Below are 14898 nucleotides of genomic sequence, written 5' to 3'. Positions count from 1 at the left end.
CTAAGTTATTTGGTATTTTTCTGTGTGCTACATGCCTCCCTCCTAACACAAGTACTGACGATGATATTATCATGCTATCGATGGTATTATTGCTAGACTATTAATTTAAAAACCCAGGTAATGTTGTGGGGACTGGGGTTCAAATCCCGCCACAGTAGCTGGTTCAATTTGAGTTCAATAAAGAGAGCAAAATCCGGAATTAGCAGTCTAATGATGACCATGAAACCAGCGTTGAAAAATCTCATCTGGTTCACTAATTTCCTTGAGGGAAGCAAACTGCCATCCTCACCTGGTCTGGCCTACATGTAACTCCAAACCCACAGAAATGTGGTTGACTCTTAATTGCCCTCTGGGCAATTAAGGAAGGTAAACGCATGCTGGCCTGACCAGGGGTCACCAATGTCCTGCCAATGAATAAAAAAAATACAGTATTTAAGTCACTATCAAGCCCAAGTCCTTTCAAGTCTGGATATTGCTTCCATAGTTAGACTGGTTTCTACATCACATTTACATTCTCAGGGCATAATTTTGTATGGCCCCACAAAGGCAATTGTGAAATGATGGTGGGGCATGGTGGTCTACTCCTGCTCCTATTTCTTACGTTCACATGTAATAACGCATGAACTGATGTGCCATTAATTTGGCAATACCAACGTCAATCCCCGGCCATTTACCAAAAAATCAGTATTTTAGGATGAATTTACTTCTTAACTGAGCCAAGGAGAGCCAATGTAAAAACAATCACTGTTACCCCAACCCGACTGATTGTTCAAGCCCTTATTGTAGAATCTTCCCTATGAAACATGCACTTCCTCATTCCCCGTGCCCAAAAGCACACATTGTGACAGTGACGACAAATTCTCCTGGCAGCATTTGTTGCACAAAGGTTTAATTCTGTGAAATTTGAGACCTATCACATGATAGAAATAAGGTCCCCAGAGGAAGAATTGCCAAGGGTAGGGTGAGCAATTGAAAGCCCTTAAATAACAAGCTTTTCTTTTTACTTCTTTCCAATCCAACAGCAAACGGGGCCTGTCAGTGCCACCTTGGTGATGACCCGCCCAGTCAGCGGACCACGGGAAATTGTACTGGATCTGGAAATGGTCACTGTGAATACTGTCATCAACTTCCGAGGGAGCTCAGTGATCAGGCTGACTATCTTTGTATCTGAATACACATTTTAAACCCTGATTTTCCGGGGGTTGCTGGGGTCCAACATTTGACAGGTTATTCAGCTACATTTGTTTTAGTGAGTGAATGATTCATTTATTCCGTTAAGACAGAAGGATGCTTTCTATAATGCATTACAACTGTGTAGACTCTTAATTCTGTCTGCTTTTTTTTCCTGGCATGGACAGAGATATTTGTATGACAGCCCATAAACAAAGATGTAAAGTCTTGAAGCTGCAGTATATTCAGTAAGGCAATGTGATGTTCTTAGTCCTTGTTTGGAACAGTATGTTCAGGAAGAGTGACTATATGTGAAGAGTTAGGGGGAAACAAAAAGGACAGATATTTTCACTTCATGAAATGAGTGATTCTGACAAGGCCACATTCATCTTAAAGCTCAGAGAAGGTGATGGTAAACTTTTTCTTTGTACTGTGGCAAGTCTTACAGTAAAAGTACAATCCTGATATTGTCAGGTGGGAGATTCGAGGACTTTGACACAACGGCAATGGTAATTTATAGATGGATGTTAATCATTGCAAACAGTTCGGAGCAGATTTGTTAGGCCAATGCCTGAATGAGTGGATTGCCTTATAAGGAAAGACTGGAGACACTAGGTCTGTGTCGTGTGGAGTTCAGAAGAATCAGAGGTAACTTATTTGAAACATATAAGATCCTGAGAGGACTTAACTGGGTGGATGTTGAAAGGATGTTTCCTCTTGTAAGGGAAACTCGAACTAGGGTTCATATTTTAAAAATAAGGGGTCATCCATTTTAGACATGACGAAACATTCCTTTCACTCACTTGGTTCCTCAAATGATGCAGAGTCTTTAAATATTTTTAAGGCAGAGTTAGACAGATCCTTGATGACCAAGGGGATGAAACATTATTACACAGGAATGTAGAGTCAAGGTCAGACCGGCCCCGATCTTATTGAATGGTGGAGCCGGCTCAAAGGGGTGAGTGGCCTACTTTTGTTCCTTGTTTGTATTTGTCCAGGACTGTATGATTTGAAGGAGGACTTAAAGTGATAATAATCCCATCGGATAGGTATTCATTTCCCTTTGAGTAGGAGTGGACATATTTCCTCGTAAGGATGAATTCAGGGCTCTGGACTGAGAAGAAGAGAAGAATAATTACCAATAACTGTGAAAGTGTACTCCTTGAATTGTCAACCCTCTCAACATTCCATCACCATGCTTGGTCCTGTAGCATAGCCTACAAAATGCCAACTTTATTTCCAGCTGGAGGCTGTTTTGTCAAATCCTATGCTTTCATTACACATTTAAACAATTGTGCTTCCTAAAACAGTACGTTGCAATGGTTTATACATTCTTAGAGTCATAGCCACAGAGTGATATACCATGCAAACAGATCCTTCGGTCCAAACAGCCCATGCCGAACATAATCCCAAACTAAATTTGCCCCACCTGCCTACCCCTGGCTCGTATCCCTCCAAACCTTTCCTATTCATTTACTTAACCAAATGTCTTTTAAATGTATTTGTACCCGCATCCATCACTTCCTCAGGAAGCTCATTCCACACCCAAACCACCCTCTGTGTAAAAGATTTGCCCCTCATGCCTTTTCTAAATGATTCTTTCTCGCATTAAAAATGTGCACCCTGGTCTTGAAAGCCCCATCCTAGGGAAAAGACAACTATCATTAACTTTATCTCTACTCCTCATTGTTTTACAAACTTTGATAACCTCCTACATTCCACTGAGAAAAGGCCCTTTGGGACACATTAATGTCATTTTCTTCTTAACAAAAAACCTCTTCGTAACAAAAATATTATGAATTCTTAAATGGCTTATCAGCCTTTGCAAAAATAGCCATTGAGGCAAATGAGATGATTTTAAAAATTTATTCAGTAAGTTCTTCAGATCTTGGAATAGACTAACTAAAAGAGTGATGGAAGCAGATTCAATAATGTATCAAGGGCATTAAATAGATACTGAAAAGAAACCCCTGACAGATGATGGGCAAAAAGCATTGGTGTGTATTTAGCTAGATAGCTTTCAAAGAATCAGAACAAAAGGTCCTTCTTCTGTGTTGCAATATTTGAACACTGGAAGAGAAATCTTGAAAATCAGTGTCCGCTAATAGAGTTATTGGATATTATTAAAGATGTGTGTGTTAGCTGTACAGCTAATAACACCAAAGTATGATAGTTCTATTTAATAGGTGTTGAATGGAAATGTGTCAGGTATGTTACTACACCAGGGAACCAGGGTTTTTCAATTATAATGTATCCACTTGTTTCATAAAATTTCACATCAACACCTATTGTCTTCAAGCAAGTAGGATTATTTTCTTTGAAACAAAAAGTATTCATTTTAGTAATGCAGATTAAGTACCACCCTTCATCAGGATTTCTATTTATCTGTCTGGCAACCAACTCCTTGAACACCTGAGAAGTGACTCACAGAAAACTTACAGGCAAATAGCTATCTGCTTGTGTATTGTTCTAGGGGCATTGAGAGTGATCTAATTTCTGAAGTAATTAAAAGAGAAGTATAGTCTTTGGACAATGTATGTCTAAGATTAAATAAATCAGTTCCTCCCTGGAGATATTGATTTAGCTCAGCGAACTCATAAAATTGTGTGTGTGTATATATATATATATATATATATATATATATATAAAACTATATATATAGTTAATAAAAGGGCACTTGGGATTGATGAAGCTTGTACCCTTTAACACTGATTTAACTGCTTATCTGTTGCTTTAAGGACCATTCTAGAGTTGTGGGTCCTGAGGCGATAAAGATTCTGATGAAAAGGATCCACACACTCTGCAATAGGTGGTGTTTGAAGTGGTATGTGGGTGTGACCCTCAGTTTTCACGCACTCGTACGACTGTTTATGCATGGCTCCATCACCCAGGCCTGTAGGGGATGCTCCTTTGCAGGAGCTTCTTCTTAAAATTTGGGTAGTCTTGGCCAGAGGTTCTTACAAGTTGGCGTATATGTTGTATTTTCTCAGGGAGGCTTTGAGGACATCCTTGATGGTCTTCCTCTGGCTTCTGGTAACTGTGGTGAAGCTTAGAGGCGAGACCTTGTTTTGGCAAGCAGACAATGTACAGGTGTATGGGCAATGTAGCAGCTGATAGAACCATGGCCTGAGAGAGAAGCATTTATCCCTACTATTGAATTATCTGGTGCTATTTCTCTCAGGATTTGAGGAATCTGCCATACCCTTTCGTGTCTCGGATGCATAAAGATGGGCAGGTAACACTGATGCCCTGCAGATCATGATCCTGGTGTTGGGACTGAGGCCTCTGTTCAATGCTGTATTCTTCAGGTGGCCAGAGTTAGTGTTGGTTTATTGAAGGTGATGTTGACTTTCATCATTGATATCTGCCCTTCCTCAGAGGAGATAATCTAGGTATGAGAATTGATCCATTTTGTTCAATGAACATAGAAGATAAGAAACTGGAGCAGGAGTAGGCTATCTGGCCTGTTGAGCCTGCTCAATAAGATCATGGCTAATCTTTTTGTGGACTCAGCTCCACTTACTGGCCCGCTCACCATAACACTTAATTTCTTTACTGTTCAAAAATCTATCTGGCTTTGCCTTAAAAACATTCAACAAGGTAGCCTCAAATGCTTCACTGAGCAGGGAATTCCACAGATTCAGAATCCATTGGATGAAGATTGGCTTGCCATGGATTTTGATAGTTTGGGGTGGGGGGCAGCAGTGTTATGCAATGGGGTAGACTGGTAGAGGACAACTTTTGTTTCCTAGATGTTTGTCCGAAAGAACATTCTCCTGTACACCTCTGATGATGCTTGTTTAACAGTTTCCCACTTGTTCTGTAGATTTGCTGCACTTCAGTGGGGAGCTTCAAGGAGATAGGTGGAGTATTTGTGCGAAGGAAGATGGAAATAGTGTTGGTGTGACAACACAGCCTTGCTTGACTCTAGTTTGCACTCATATTAGGTCCATGGTGGATCTGTTTCGTGGGGGTCACCACGTTGACATCACTGTGCATTAGGTGGAGGATGCTGGTGAACTTCTGTGGGCAGTCAAATGTAAGGCGGATGCTTTGTAATTCCTTTTCGTTGTTGCCCCTGGTTGAAGTGAATTGCATCAATTCTCTGGGTCTTCCAGATTGCTTTGTGGAGTCTGTGCATGGCAAGCCTGCCTGGGTCAGCATCTTGTGTCTGGTGTTTTGTCTTACGGCCTGATTGTCAAATCCTCCAAAGGCCTCTTGGCATGATGCCAGTATGGTCGAAAGTCTCATATACATAGAACAAAGTGGACAGGGTTATTGCTCTAGAGACTTTCAGTTTAGACAGACATACTCATTTTTCACTTCTGCATTATTAGCTGAGGGCTACATTTGCTTTGGCAATTCTGGTTCGTTGTCAATGGATTAAGAGAGTGTGTCATGGCGATAAGTGAACTTATCCACTGCTGACAGGCTCTAGTCATAGACCAAGGCGTTGCTTTCCTGGTGCAGAACATTGCTTCGATTTTCTTTGCACTGATCATGAAGCCAACGTTGTTGCATATATTGGAAAACATGTCAGTGCAACATTGCATGGCCACCTCTGAACCAGAATCTCGTCCATAGTCATTGACAAACAGGAAATCAATTATGTCCTTTGTCTTCCCCTGGAATCACCTCAGACAGAGCCACCTCACATCCGCACGATATCTAATTTTGATTTCAGGGTCACAATCATGGGAAGCATTGAAGAACATGGCAAAGGAAAATAAACCAGAGAGGCCTGATTCTAGTGTGTGCCAGAAACTCATTATCAAGCAGCCCATTCATGGTCACATCATCATGAAACTGCCAAATTACTGCGATAAATTTCTCAGGACAGTCAAATTTTTTCATGTGCAGCTAAAAAGGTGAAGATGGATATTTGGTCGCATTATATTGTCCATCAATAGATGATCTGCCATCCCTCTTACTTTCTTGATTAATGACAGGAATTATGCCCTCACTATGCTAGCAGAGTCTGTGCAACACACACTGATCATACTCGTGTACAGAAGTTTGAAGAAGCACTTCACAGTATCAGTTAATTATACCAGCATGAACGTGAGGCTTCACTCCAAAGTCTAAAGCAATATTTTGGGTGTGTTTTTTGAATAGCATTATCTACTTTACATGTGTACTCTTATCCAATACTTAAACTCTGTTACAACCCACAACTCTGGCATCCTCGCACAATCAGCCTTGTCGGTAATCTCTGGATCACCTCCAGCACTTGGCCAACCAGTATTGGACATTCTGACCAGAGAAGTATAAAGGTCATTGTTACCTTATTTAACTTATGATTTACCAGCTGGGCTATTTATTTCAACAATTTATTAGTCTTGTGCATTCCTACTCTGAATAAGCTTGATGTGTTAATGATAACTCCTCAGTCTCATTCAGCTTCGTTCTTGGATATTTAAACACTAAGTATTGACTTCTAATCTCCTTTACACTTATGTGGATCTGTTTTCATCTGTTGTTGTCCAATCCACTTCCATATATGTCCAACTTTGCACAATTGCTTAAATTATCCTGTGACTTCTCAATTGCCTCCTCCGATTCAACTTCCTCTCTTAGTTTGGAGCCATCTATTAATTTAATTACTTTGCATTTCTGAATCCACTTACATTATTTGGAAACAGTGGTTGAAAAGTGGAGGCTTAAGTTTCTCCATTCAGCACTGAGGCTTAACATGCGTCATGGGTACTCATTGAAATGAATCCTTCAACCAATTGAAATGAATCCTTCAACCAATTGCTGATCCATTCCCATGGCTTTCAATTTAGCAGCTGGTCTACCTGTCGATCTTTCAGATAAGACTTTTTGGAAAGTTGGGGGTCAATGTTTCATAGAATTTACCACGATTCTGGTGGGTTGTCACTTCAAGAAAGAAACAAAATAAAAGAAAAACTTGTATTCATTTAGCATCTCAGGATTCCCAATGCATCAATGAAGCATTTTTGAAGTGTATGGTCATTGTCATAATGTATGAAATGTTAGCAAACAATGTAGCAAACAATTTGTGCGCAGTAAACCTCCTCAGGGAGCAGTAAAATGAATAGCCAGGTAATGGTGTTGATTAGGGGATAAATATTTGCTGAGTCACCAAGGAGTACTCTCTGCTGTTCTTTGAATAGTGTCCTCTGTTCTTTTACATCTATATGGAACCTTGGTTTAGAACAACATTTGAAAAATGCTTAACCAATGGTGCAACATTTTTTATTATAGAATATTAAAAATGATAAAGAATGGAAATATGAAATGATGACGTTTTAAGATTTTTTTTTCTTTTTCCTAAATTAATCTGTCAATGTTGTCATTTTTCTGATATTCTTAAATTTGAAGAGAATCTCTATAATGACTTCTGTTATACTACAACTTTACTATATAGGCTATATTTAGCTCCTAAATCAAACAGAAACAGATAATAATTCGTTTGATTTTGTGTCTAAGGCTCCCAAGATGATTCAAAAGAACTTTACTGTATATCAAACCTGATTAAACAAGATTATAAATAATCTAATCCTTTGAAACAAAAACAGGAATTCATGCAAAACAGGAAAATAAAAGAAACCCAAGGCTACAGTTGTAAAAGTTCATGTACATAACACTAACTTTCAATGACCTTTTGGCAACTCGAACTTTTTTGAAAATGTTTCAATATTTATTGGGGGTAGTCCTCAATTTGTGCAGAATTTGGAAGCCAGCAACAGCATTCTTGTAGAGCAAACAGCCAGGATGAAAAAGTAACACTTTTAGGTAAGGTATCTCTTGGTTTGAACTTTCATGATATCCTTGAGTTCCTCACCTCTCGAAGATGCCAATTAATGTCACTGAGTCAAAGTGGGATTACAAATTTTCATTGATGAACAACACAAATCACATTTTCAAAACTGACAAAAATGAATAAGGGTGAGGCAGGTATAGTGGAATAAATGATAAAAGGGTGAATTCAGTGTTGGAAAAGCAGCAAATGCAAATCTTCTGTCTACTTTTGGATATTTAACTGTTTATGAATAATATTGTCGAAGACCAAATATGTTTTTCTATTGAATAATGTACATTTTACACAGTAAGTATTTTATAAACAAATAGATAATGTTTTTGTTCTCCTAAATTTAAAGAAATTGTACTTGTAACCTTAAAGAGACAGGAATGATTTCTTGGATTGCCATGTCTAGAGTAATGTAATATTACCAGTTAATCTCCAAAAATGGAGGCTTGAGATTACATCACAGTTATAAAATTTAGCCAATAATTATGGCCTATCTGTCCCTTTAATACCCAGCCCAGGCATTTCCTCTGAGGAGGTGATCGAAACAGTTTCAAACCTACTTATTGCTATTAGTCATCTCTCTAGATTATTATTTGCTTGGCTTCTCTCAATACCCTTATCAAGTCCAAAGAAACAGATATATTTTCTCCCCCGTGTTTTTTTAGAAAGATTACAAAATCTTACTGTTATTTTAAGTGAGATAACAAGGTGTAGAGCTGGATGAACACAGCAGGTCAAGCAGCATCAGAGGAGCAGAAAAGCTGATGTTTCAGGCCTAGACTCTTCTTCAGAAAATCAGGCCCGAAACATCAGCTTTCCTGTTCCTCTGATGCTGCTTGGCCTGCTGAGCTCATCCAGCTCTACACCTTGTTGCCTCAGTTTCTCCTGCATCTGCAGTTCCTACTATCTCTGTTATTTTCAATGCTTCTGTTTGAAGCAGGGGATTTCATTTAAAGCCTTTACATGTAGGATGGGAGGAAACTCTGGAATAGAGGAAATATCATTGGAATAGTAATCCAGAGGCTCATGTGCTAGGAGCATGCATTCAAATCTCACCAGAGCAATCTATAGCATTTCAATTAGAAGTTAGTTTCATGGTTACCATTGCTGATTGTCAATGTGGTCACAACTATTAGTTCGTACCATGGAACTTAAGTAGTTATACCATAGGAGAGAAGAGTATTGATTGATTGATATTACAAAATGTGATGCTGTTGGAAAATATTTGCTAGAAAATCCCTAGTGTGTGAAGAATTTGAATAACAATTTAGGATTGTCAGTGAGGCTCACAGTGTAGCATACTTAGAAACTACACATATTAATGCACAGGACATTATACCTTGCAGACATGTACTGCACCTGTTTCAATTCAACAAAATAGGTGGAAGCCAATTATTAATTCATTTCTTGGGTAAATCATTGTCAACGTTCTTGCTTTAAAATGTAAACAAATCCTGGTAGTTAGCTGTTAATCAGCATTAATGGATGCAGTCGGCAACCCCTGTACCAATCAGTATCTACTTAACATCCAATCAACATACTCAAATATTGGTTTTCCCCTTGAATTGGCATTTCTTGATGAATGAGAATAAAAGGCTATGGTGAAATATGTTTTTTCAGTAACACTAATGTCCTTTAGGGAAGGAAATCTACTATCCTGACTTGAGCTGACCTACTTATGACTCTGGATCCATACTAATGCAGTTAGCTCTTAGCTTGCAAGCTACTCAATTCATGGGCAACTAGGGATGAAAAATGAACTCTATCTTTGTTGGTGATGCTCACATTTCATGAAAAAAATAAACAAAACTTTTTCACATTCCCTCGGTCCACTCGAGGTACAGATTTGAAAACAAAGAGTTTTAGACTTTTGAAGGGAGCCAGGTGATCAAAGTTAACATAGAGATAATGCATTCTTTTAACTTGAGAAAGCTTAGCAATGCCTAGTAGGATTAAAGACAAAATAAATGAAGACTTGGTAGTTAGATGCTGCCAAGCATAAAATTTAAAGATCCCATAAATATGAATAGAAAGCCAGAAGGGTTCTAATTGATGTTATTCAGTATTTAAGTCAAGGGAAGAGATGGTGAGTCCTAACTTCTCTGAGATCTGTCTTCTCTGAGCTCTGAAGAAGAGTCTGACAGAGTTAAGATATTAACTCCGCTTCTTTACAGATGTTGCCATACTTGACAAATTGCCCCAGCACTTCTAGTTTCTGCTCAGCATCAACAGAAAATAAATAAATATCAGTGCATTCCACCGGCATCCAGCCATTCCTGTCTACTGAGAGGAAAATTCAGATATAGACGTGTAAAAACTTAAGTAGGTTGGTAGTAAGTTCATTATTATACAATACAAAACTAAATTTGAGGAAAATTCAAACATCTCTTGATATGATTGAGAGTTGGAGCAGTTGTCAGTTTACACTGGTTAATCCAAGAACAAGGTGTTCTGTCTCTTTAAAACCAGGCTTTCAATTTACTGGTGGAACAGATTTATATATTGACCAATTCAATTGCAAATAAACACAGCTAAAGTCATGTGTGTTTTACTAGTTTTGTGTGCATTCTTGACACATACGAACATAGAAATATGGAAAATAGGAGCAGGATCTGCTCTACTATTCATTACGATCATGGCTGATCATTCAATTCAATAGTATGTTCCTATTTTTCCCACTTGACACAAGCGATGACTCACAAGACTTGGTTAGTGCATTTCTAGGATTATCGATACAATATCCACACATGTTGAGAAATAAGTGAAATTATTTTACTCACTTTTTGTGGAGGCAAGAATGGCCATGAGACATAGGAGCAGAATTAGGCCATTTGGCCCATTGAGTCTGCTCTGCTCTTCAATCATGGCCAATATGTTTCTCAAACCCATGCTCCTGTCTTCTCCCTGTAACCATTGATCCTCTTACTATTCATGAATTGATCTATCTCTGTCTTAAATACACTCAATGACTTGACGCCCACAGTCCTCTGTAGCAACGACTCCCACAGATTCATTACCCTCTGTCTGAAGAAATTACTCCTCAGTTCCAAAGGATCATCTCTTCACTCTGAGGCTCCTATAAGTGGAAACACCTTTTCCGCATCTAATCTATTCAGGCCTCCCAGTATTCTGTAAGTTTCAATCTGATTTGTTCTTCATCCTATTATGACAAGCTCTTTATCCTTGAGATCATGCTAATGAACCTCTTTTGGACCCCTTCCAACACTACGACATCTTTCCTTGAATACGTGGCCAAAAATTGCACACAATGTTCCAAATGTGATCTGACAGAGCTTCATACAGCCTCAGCAGTACGTTTCTGTCATTGTATCCTAACCCTCTTGAAATGAATGCTAACATTTGCTATCCAACTGCCAACTGAACCTGCACGTTAACCTCAAGAGCATCCTGAACCAGGATTCTCCGGTCCCTGTGGTGCTTTAAATTTCTCTGTTTTGAAAATACTCTAAGCCAATATTCTCCCTACCAAAGTGCATGATCTCACATTTTCCCACAGTGCATTCAATCTGCCACTTCTTTGCCCACTCTCCTAGCCTGTCCAAGTCCTTCTGCAGCCTCTCAACTTCCTCAACACTACCTGTCCCTCCACCTGTCATTGTTTGAATAGTAGTGGTCCCAACTCTGACCCCTGTGGAATTTCACTAGTTGCCCAATGAAAAAGACGCTTCCGCTGTGCTTTCCACCAGTCAACCAATCACTTATCTAGACCAGTTCCTTGTCCCTAACATCATGGGCTGTTATCTTATTTTGTAGCCTCCTGTGCGGCACCTTGTCAAAGGCTTCTGGAAATCCAAATAGTGTACATCCATTGGCTCTCTCTAAGTTGTTTGTTGCCTCCTCAAAGAATTCTAACAGATTTATCAGGCATGAGCTCCCCTTGGCAAAACCGTGTTACTCCGCCCTATTTTACCATGCACTTCCAAGTACTCCGCAATCTCATCCTTAATGATGAACTCTATTATCATACTAATAACCAAGGTCAGGCTAACCGACCTATGGCTTCCTGTCTTCTGCCTCCCTCCCTTCTTAACAAAAGGGTGTTACATTAGCAATCTTCCAGCCCTCTGGCACCCCCCCCCACACACAAATCCATTGATTCCTGAAAGATCACCACCAAAACGTTTATCTCATTCAGGATTCACGATGTAATCTACCTGGTCTGGGTGATTTATCCACCTTTAGACCTTTCAGCTTCTCCAGCACCTTCTCCTTAGTTATGGGCACTACTTGAAGTTCTGGTATACCACTGGGACATCTACTAAAAGGACTGATGCGAAGTATCTATTCAGTACCTCCACCATATCTTTGTTCCCTAGCTTCATTTTCCAATGATCCGATGTCCACTCTTGCCTCTCTCTTACCTTTCAGATATTTAAAAACTCTTGCAATCTTCATTTACATTAGTAACTAGCTTACTCTCCTATTTCATCTCCGCCCCCCTTATTGCTTTCTTAGATATCCTCCACTGATTTTTACAGGTTTCCAATCTTCTGGCTTCCCATTAATATTTGTCACATTGCATGCTTTTTCCTTTGCTTTTATGCTTTCCTTGACTTCCCTTGTCAGCCTTGTTTGTCTCATCCTCTCCTTAGTATGTTCCTTCTGCCTTGGGATGAATTTCTGCTGTGACTCCTGAATTACCCCCCGAAACCCCCGTCATTGCTGCTCCACTGTCTTCCCTGCTTGGCTCCCCTTTCAATCAGCTCTGGCCAGCTCCTCCCTCATGTCTTTGTAGTTGTCTTTACTCAGTTGTAACACTGTTACATCAGATTCTAACTTCTTCCTCTCAAACTGCAGGGTGAATTCTATCATATTATAATCATGCCCCCTAATCACTGTCTCATTAGACATCACCAAATCCAGAATTGTCTGTTCTGTAGTAGGCTTCAACATAAACTGCTCCAAAAAAATCATCTCATAGATATTCCACAAATTCTTTTTCATGAGATCCAATACCAACCTGATTTTCCCAGCCCACCTATGTATTAAAGTTGCCCATGATTATTGTAATAGTGCCTTCCTTACATCTTTTCTATCTCCTGGTTTATTTTCATCTCCACATTCTGAGTTCTGTAGGCCTGAACACAGCTCCCAATGTGGTCTTTTTGCCTTTCCAGTTCCTCAACTCTACCCACACAGATCCTATGCCTTCCAACTCTATGTCACTTCTCGCTGTAAATTTAATTTCATTTCTTATTAACAAGGCGATCCCATCCTCTCTGCCTATCTGGCTGTCCTTTTGACAGGACGTGTAACCTTAGATATTTAGTTCCCAGCCCTGATCCCCTTGCAACCACATCTCTGTGATACTCGTCATACCTCCCAATTTCATTTGCTACAAGCTCATTTACCTTGTTTGATATACTGCATACATTTAAGTACAACACCCTCAGTCCTGCGTTGACTGGCCCTCCTTCTCATTGTTGATTCTTAACCCTTTCCACGCCTGTCCTATTACTTGCTCTGGAAACTTCAGTAACCTCTGCTGAGCCCTCCGCACCTGCTTTGACATTTTCTGTGCAACTGAACACCCCCCATCCCCCATCCCACCACCCCACGACTTAGTTTGAAGCCCTACCCATAGTCCTACTTGTGTAATTTTTCAGGAGTCTGATCCCAGCATGATTGAGGTGAAGCTTATCCCATCGGAACAGCTCCCTCCTTCCCCTTCTGGACATTATTAACTTTCCGGTTCTATGTTTTAATTTAGTACCCAGCTGCTCATATTTCCCCAGCAGAACCTCCTTCATCTGTCTACCTTTATTGTTGCTACCTATGCAGACCACAACATCCGGATCTTTCCTCTCTCACTCCAAGTTCCTTTGAGATCCCAATGAGATATCCTGAACCTGGGCACTGGGCAGACAACAAAGCCTTCAGGACTCTTGATCGTAACTACACAGGACAGTGTCTACTCCTCTGACTATATTATCTTTGATCACAACTATATTTCTCTTTTCTCCCCTTCTTCCTGTTCCACAGTGTTATGGTCAGTTTGCTCATCCTCCTTATAGCCCCCACTGTTAGGCACAAATGGAGCAAGAATCTCAAACTTGTTAGTCAAGCTCAAGGGTGGAGGTTCCTTTAGCACCACCTCCTGGATTCCTCTACCTGCCTCACTCATAGTCATACCCTCCTCTTCCTGATCATGGACTGAATTCGAGATAGATGATCTAGAGGATGTGACTGCCTCCCGAAACACAGCATCCAGATAACTCTCCTTCTCCTTGATTTGCTGTAGCATTCGAAGCTCAGACTCCAGCTCATCAACGCTGTGCCAGAGTTCCTCAAGCAACCAACACCTGCTACAGATGTCGTCATTGTGAACTACAAAAGGGTCCACCAGCTCTCACATAACACAATTGTAGTACATCACTTGGCCTGACATCTCTATTTTGACAATTTAGCTCTTAATTTGATTTTTAAAAGTTTTGTACTGATCTTTTAGATTGTAGCCTGTAACTATTTTCCCTTTAATCTGAGTAATTTGTAATAGATAGTCAAATTAGTAGCTATCACCAACCAATGAACTTGCAGTTTAACTATGATGTCGTTATTTTGTGCTCGGCCCCTGATCCTGTTTAAAAGAATCCTTTCAAACTATGAGCCGAAAACTTCAAGCAAAAAGCGCCTCTTTCCCCTTGCACCAAATTCCCACACTGCCTCCAATTCCCCAAATTATATTTTCACTCAGACTGTCTCACTCAGGATGTGATCTGCGATTCGTGACTGAGAGGCAATGATAATAGAGCATTCCAAAGAAATATAATCTTTGTGAGAGAAGAAATTGCCCCTTGCCTCAGTTTTAAACGATTAACCTTGTCCAGATACCATGCCCCTTCACTCTACATTTCCTAGACAGTAAAACAACCTCTCTCGCCTGTGAAGCTGTAGAAGTATAGAAAATAGGAATGGGATTAGGCCATTTGGTC

At 39.9% G+C, this 14898-nt stretch overlaps 1 protein-coding gene across 3 annotated transcripts in view; it reads left to right on the top strand.

Moving 5' to 3' along the window:
- The window catches only part of fbln5 (fibulin 5), an 89761-nt gene extending 75499 nt beyond the window's left edge, over positions 1–14262 (top strand). For 2 of the 3 annotated variants that reach the window (XM_048538224.2, XM_048538223.2), the window contains exon 11: positions 1023–8675. In XM_048538224.2, the coding sequence (XP_048394181.1) occupies positions 1023–1184 (162 nt within the window). In that variant the 3' untranslated portion in view covers positions 1185–8675. Of the gene's footprint in view, positions 1–1022; positions 8676–14207 lie in introns of those variants that run through there. The other variant, XR_009446223.1, reaches the window with a different exon arrangement.
- The last annotated feature ends 636 nt before the right edge of the window (positions 14263–14898 follow it).

This window comes from Stegostoma tigrinum, chromosome 10, assembly GCF_030684315.1.
Source record: "Stegostoma tigrinum isolate sSteTig4 chromosome 10, sSteTig4.hap1, whole genome shotgun sequence".
In the NCBI taxonomy this organism is placed as follows: Eukaryota; Metazoa; Chordata; class Chondrichthyes; order Orectolobiformes; family Stegostomatidae; genus Stegostoma; species Stegostoma tigrinum.
Note: the sequence above shows the minus strand (reverse complement) of the source record. Positions and strands in the feature narration are given on the sequence as shown.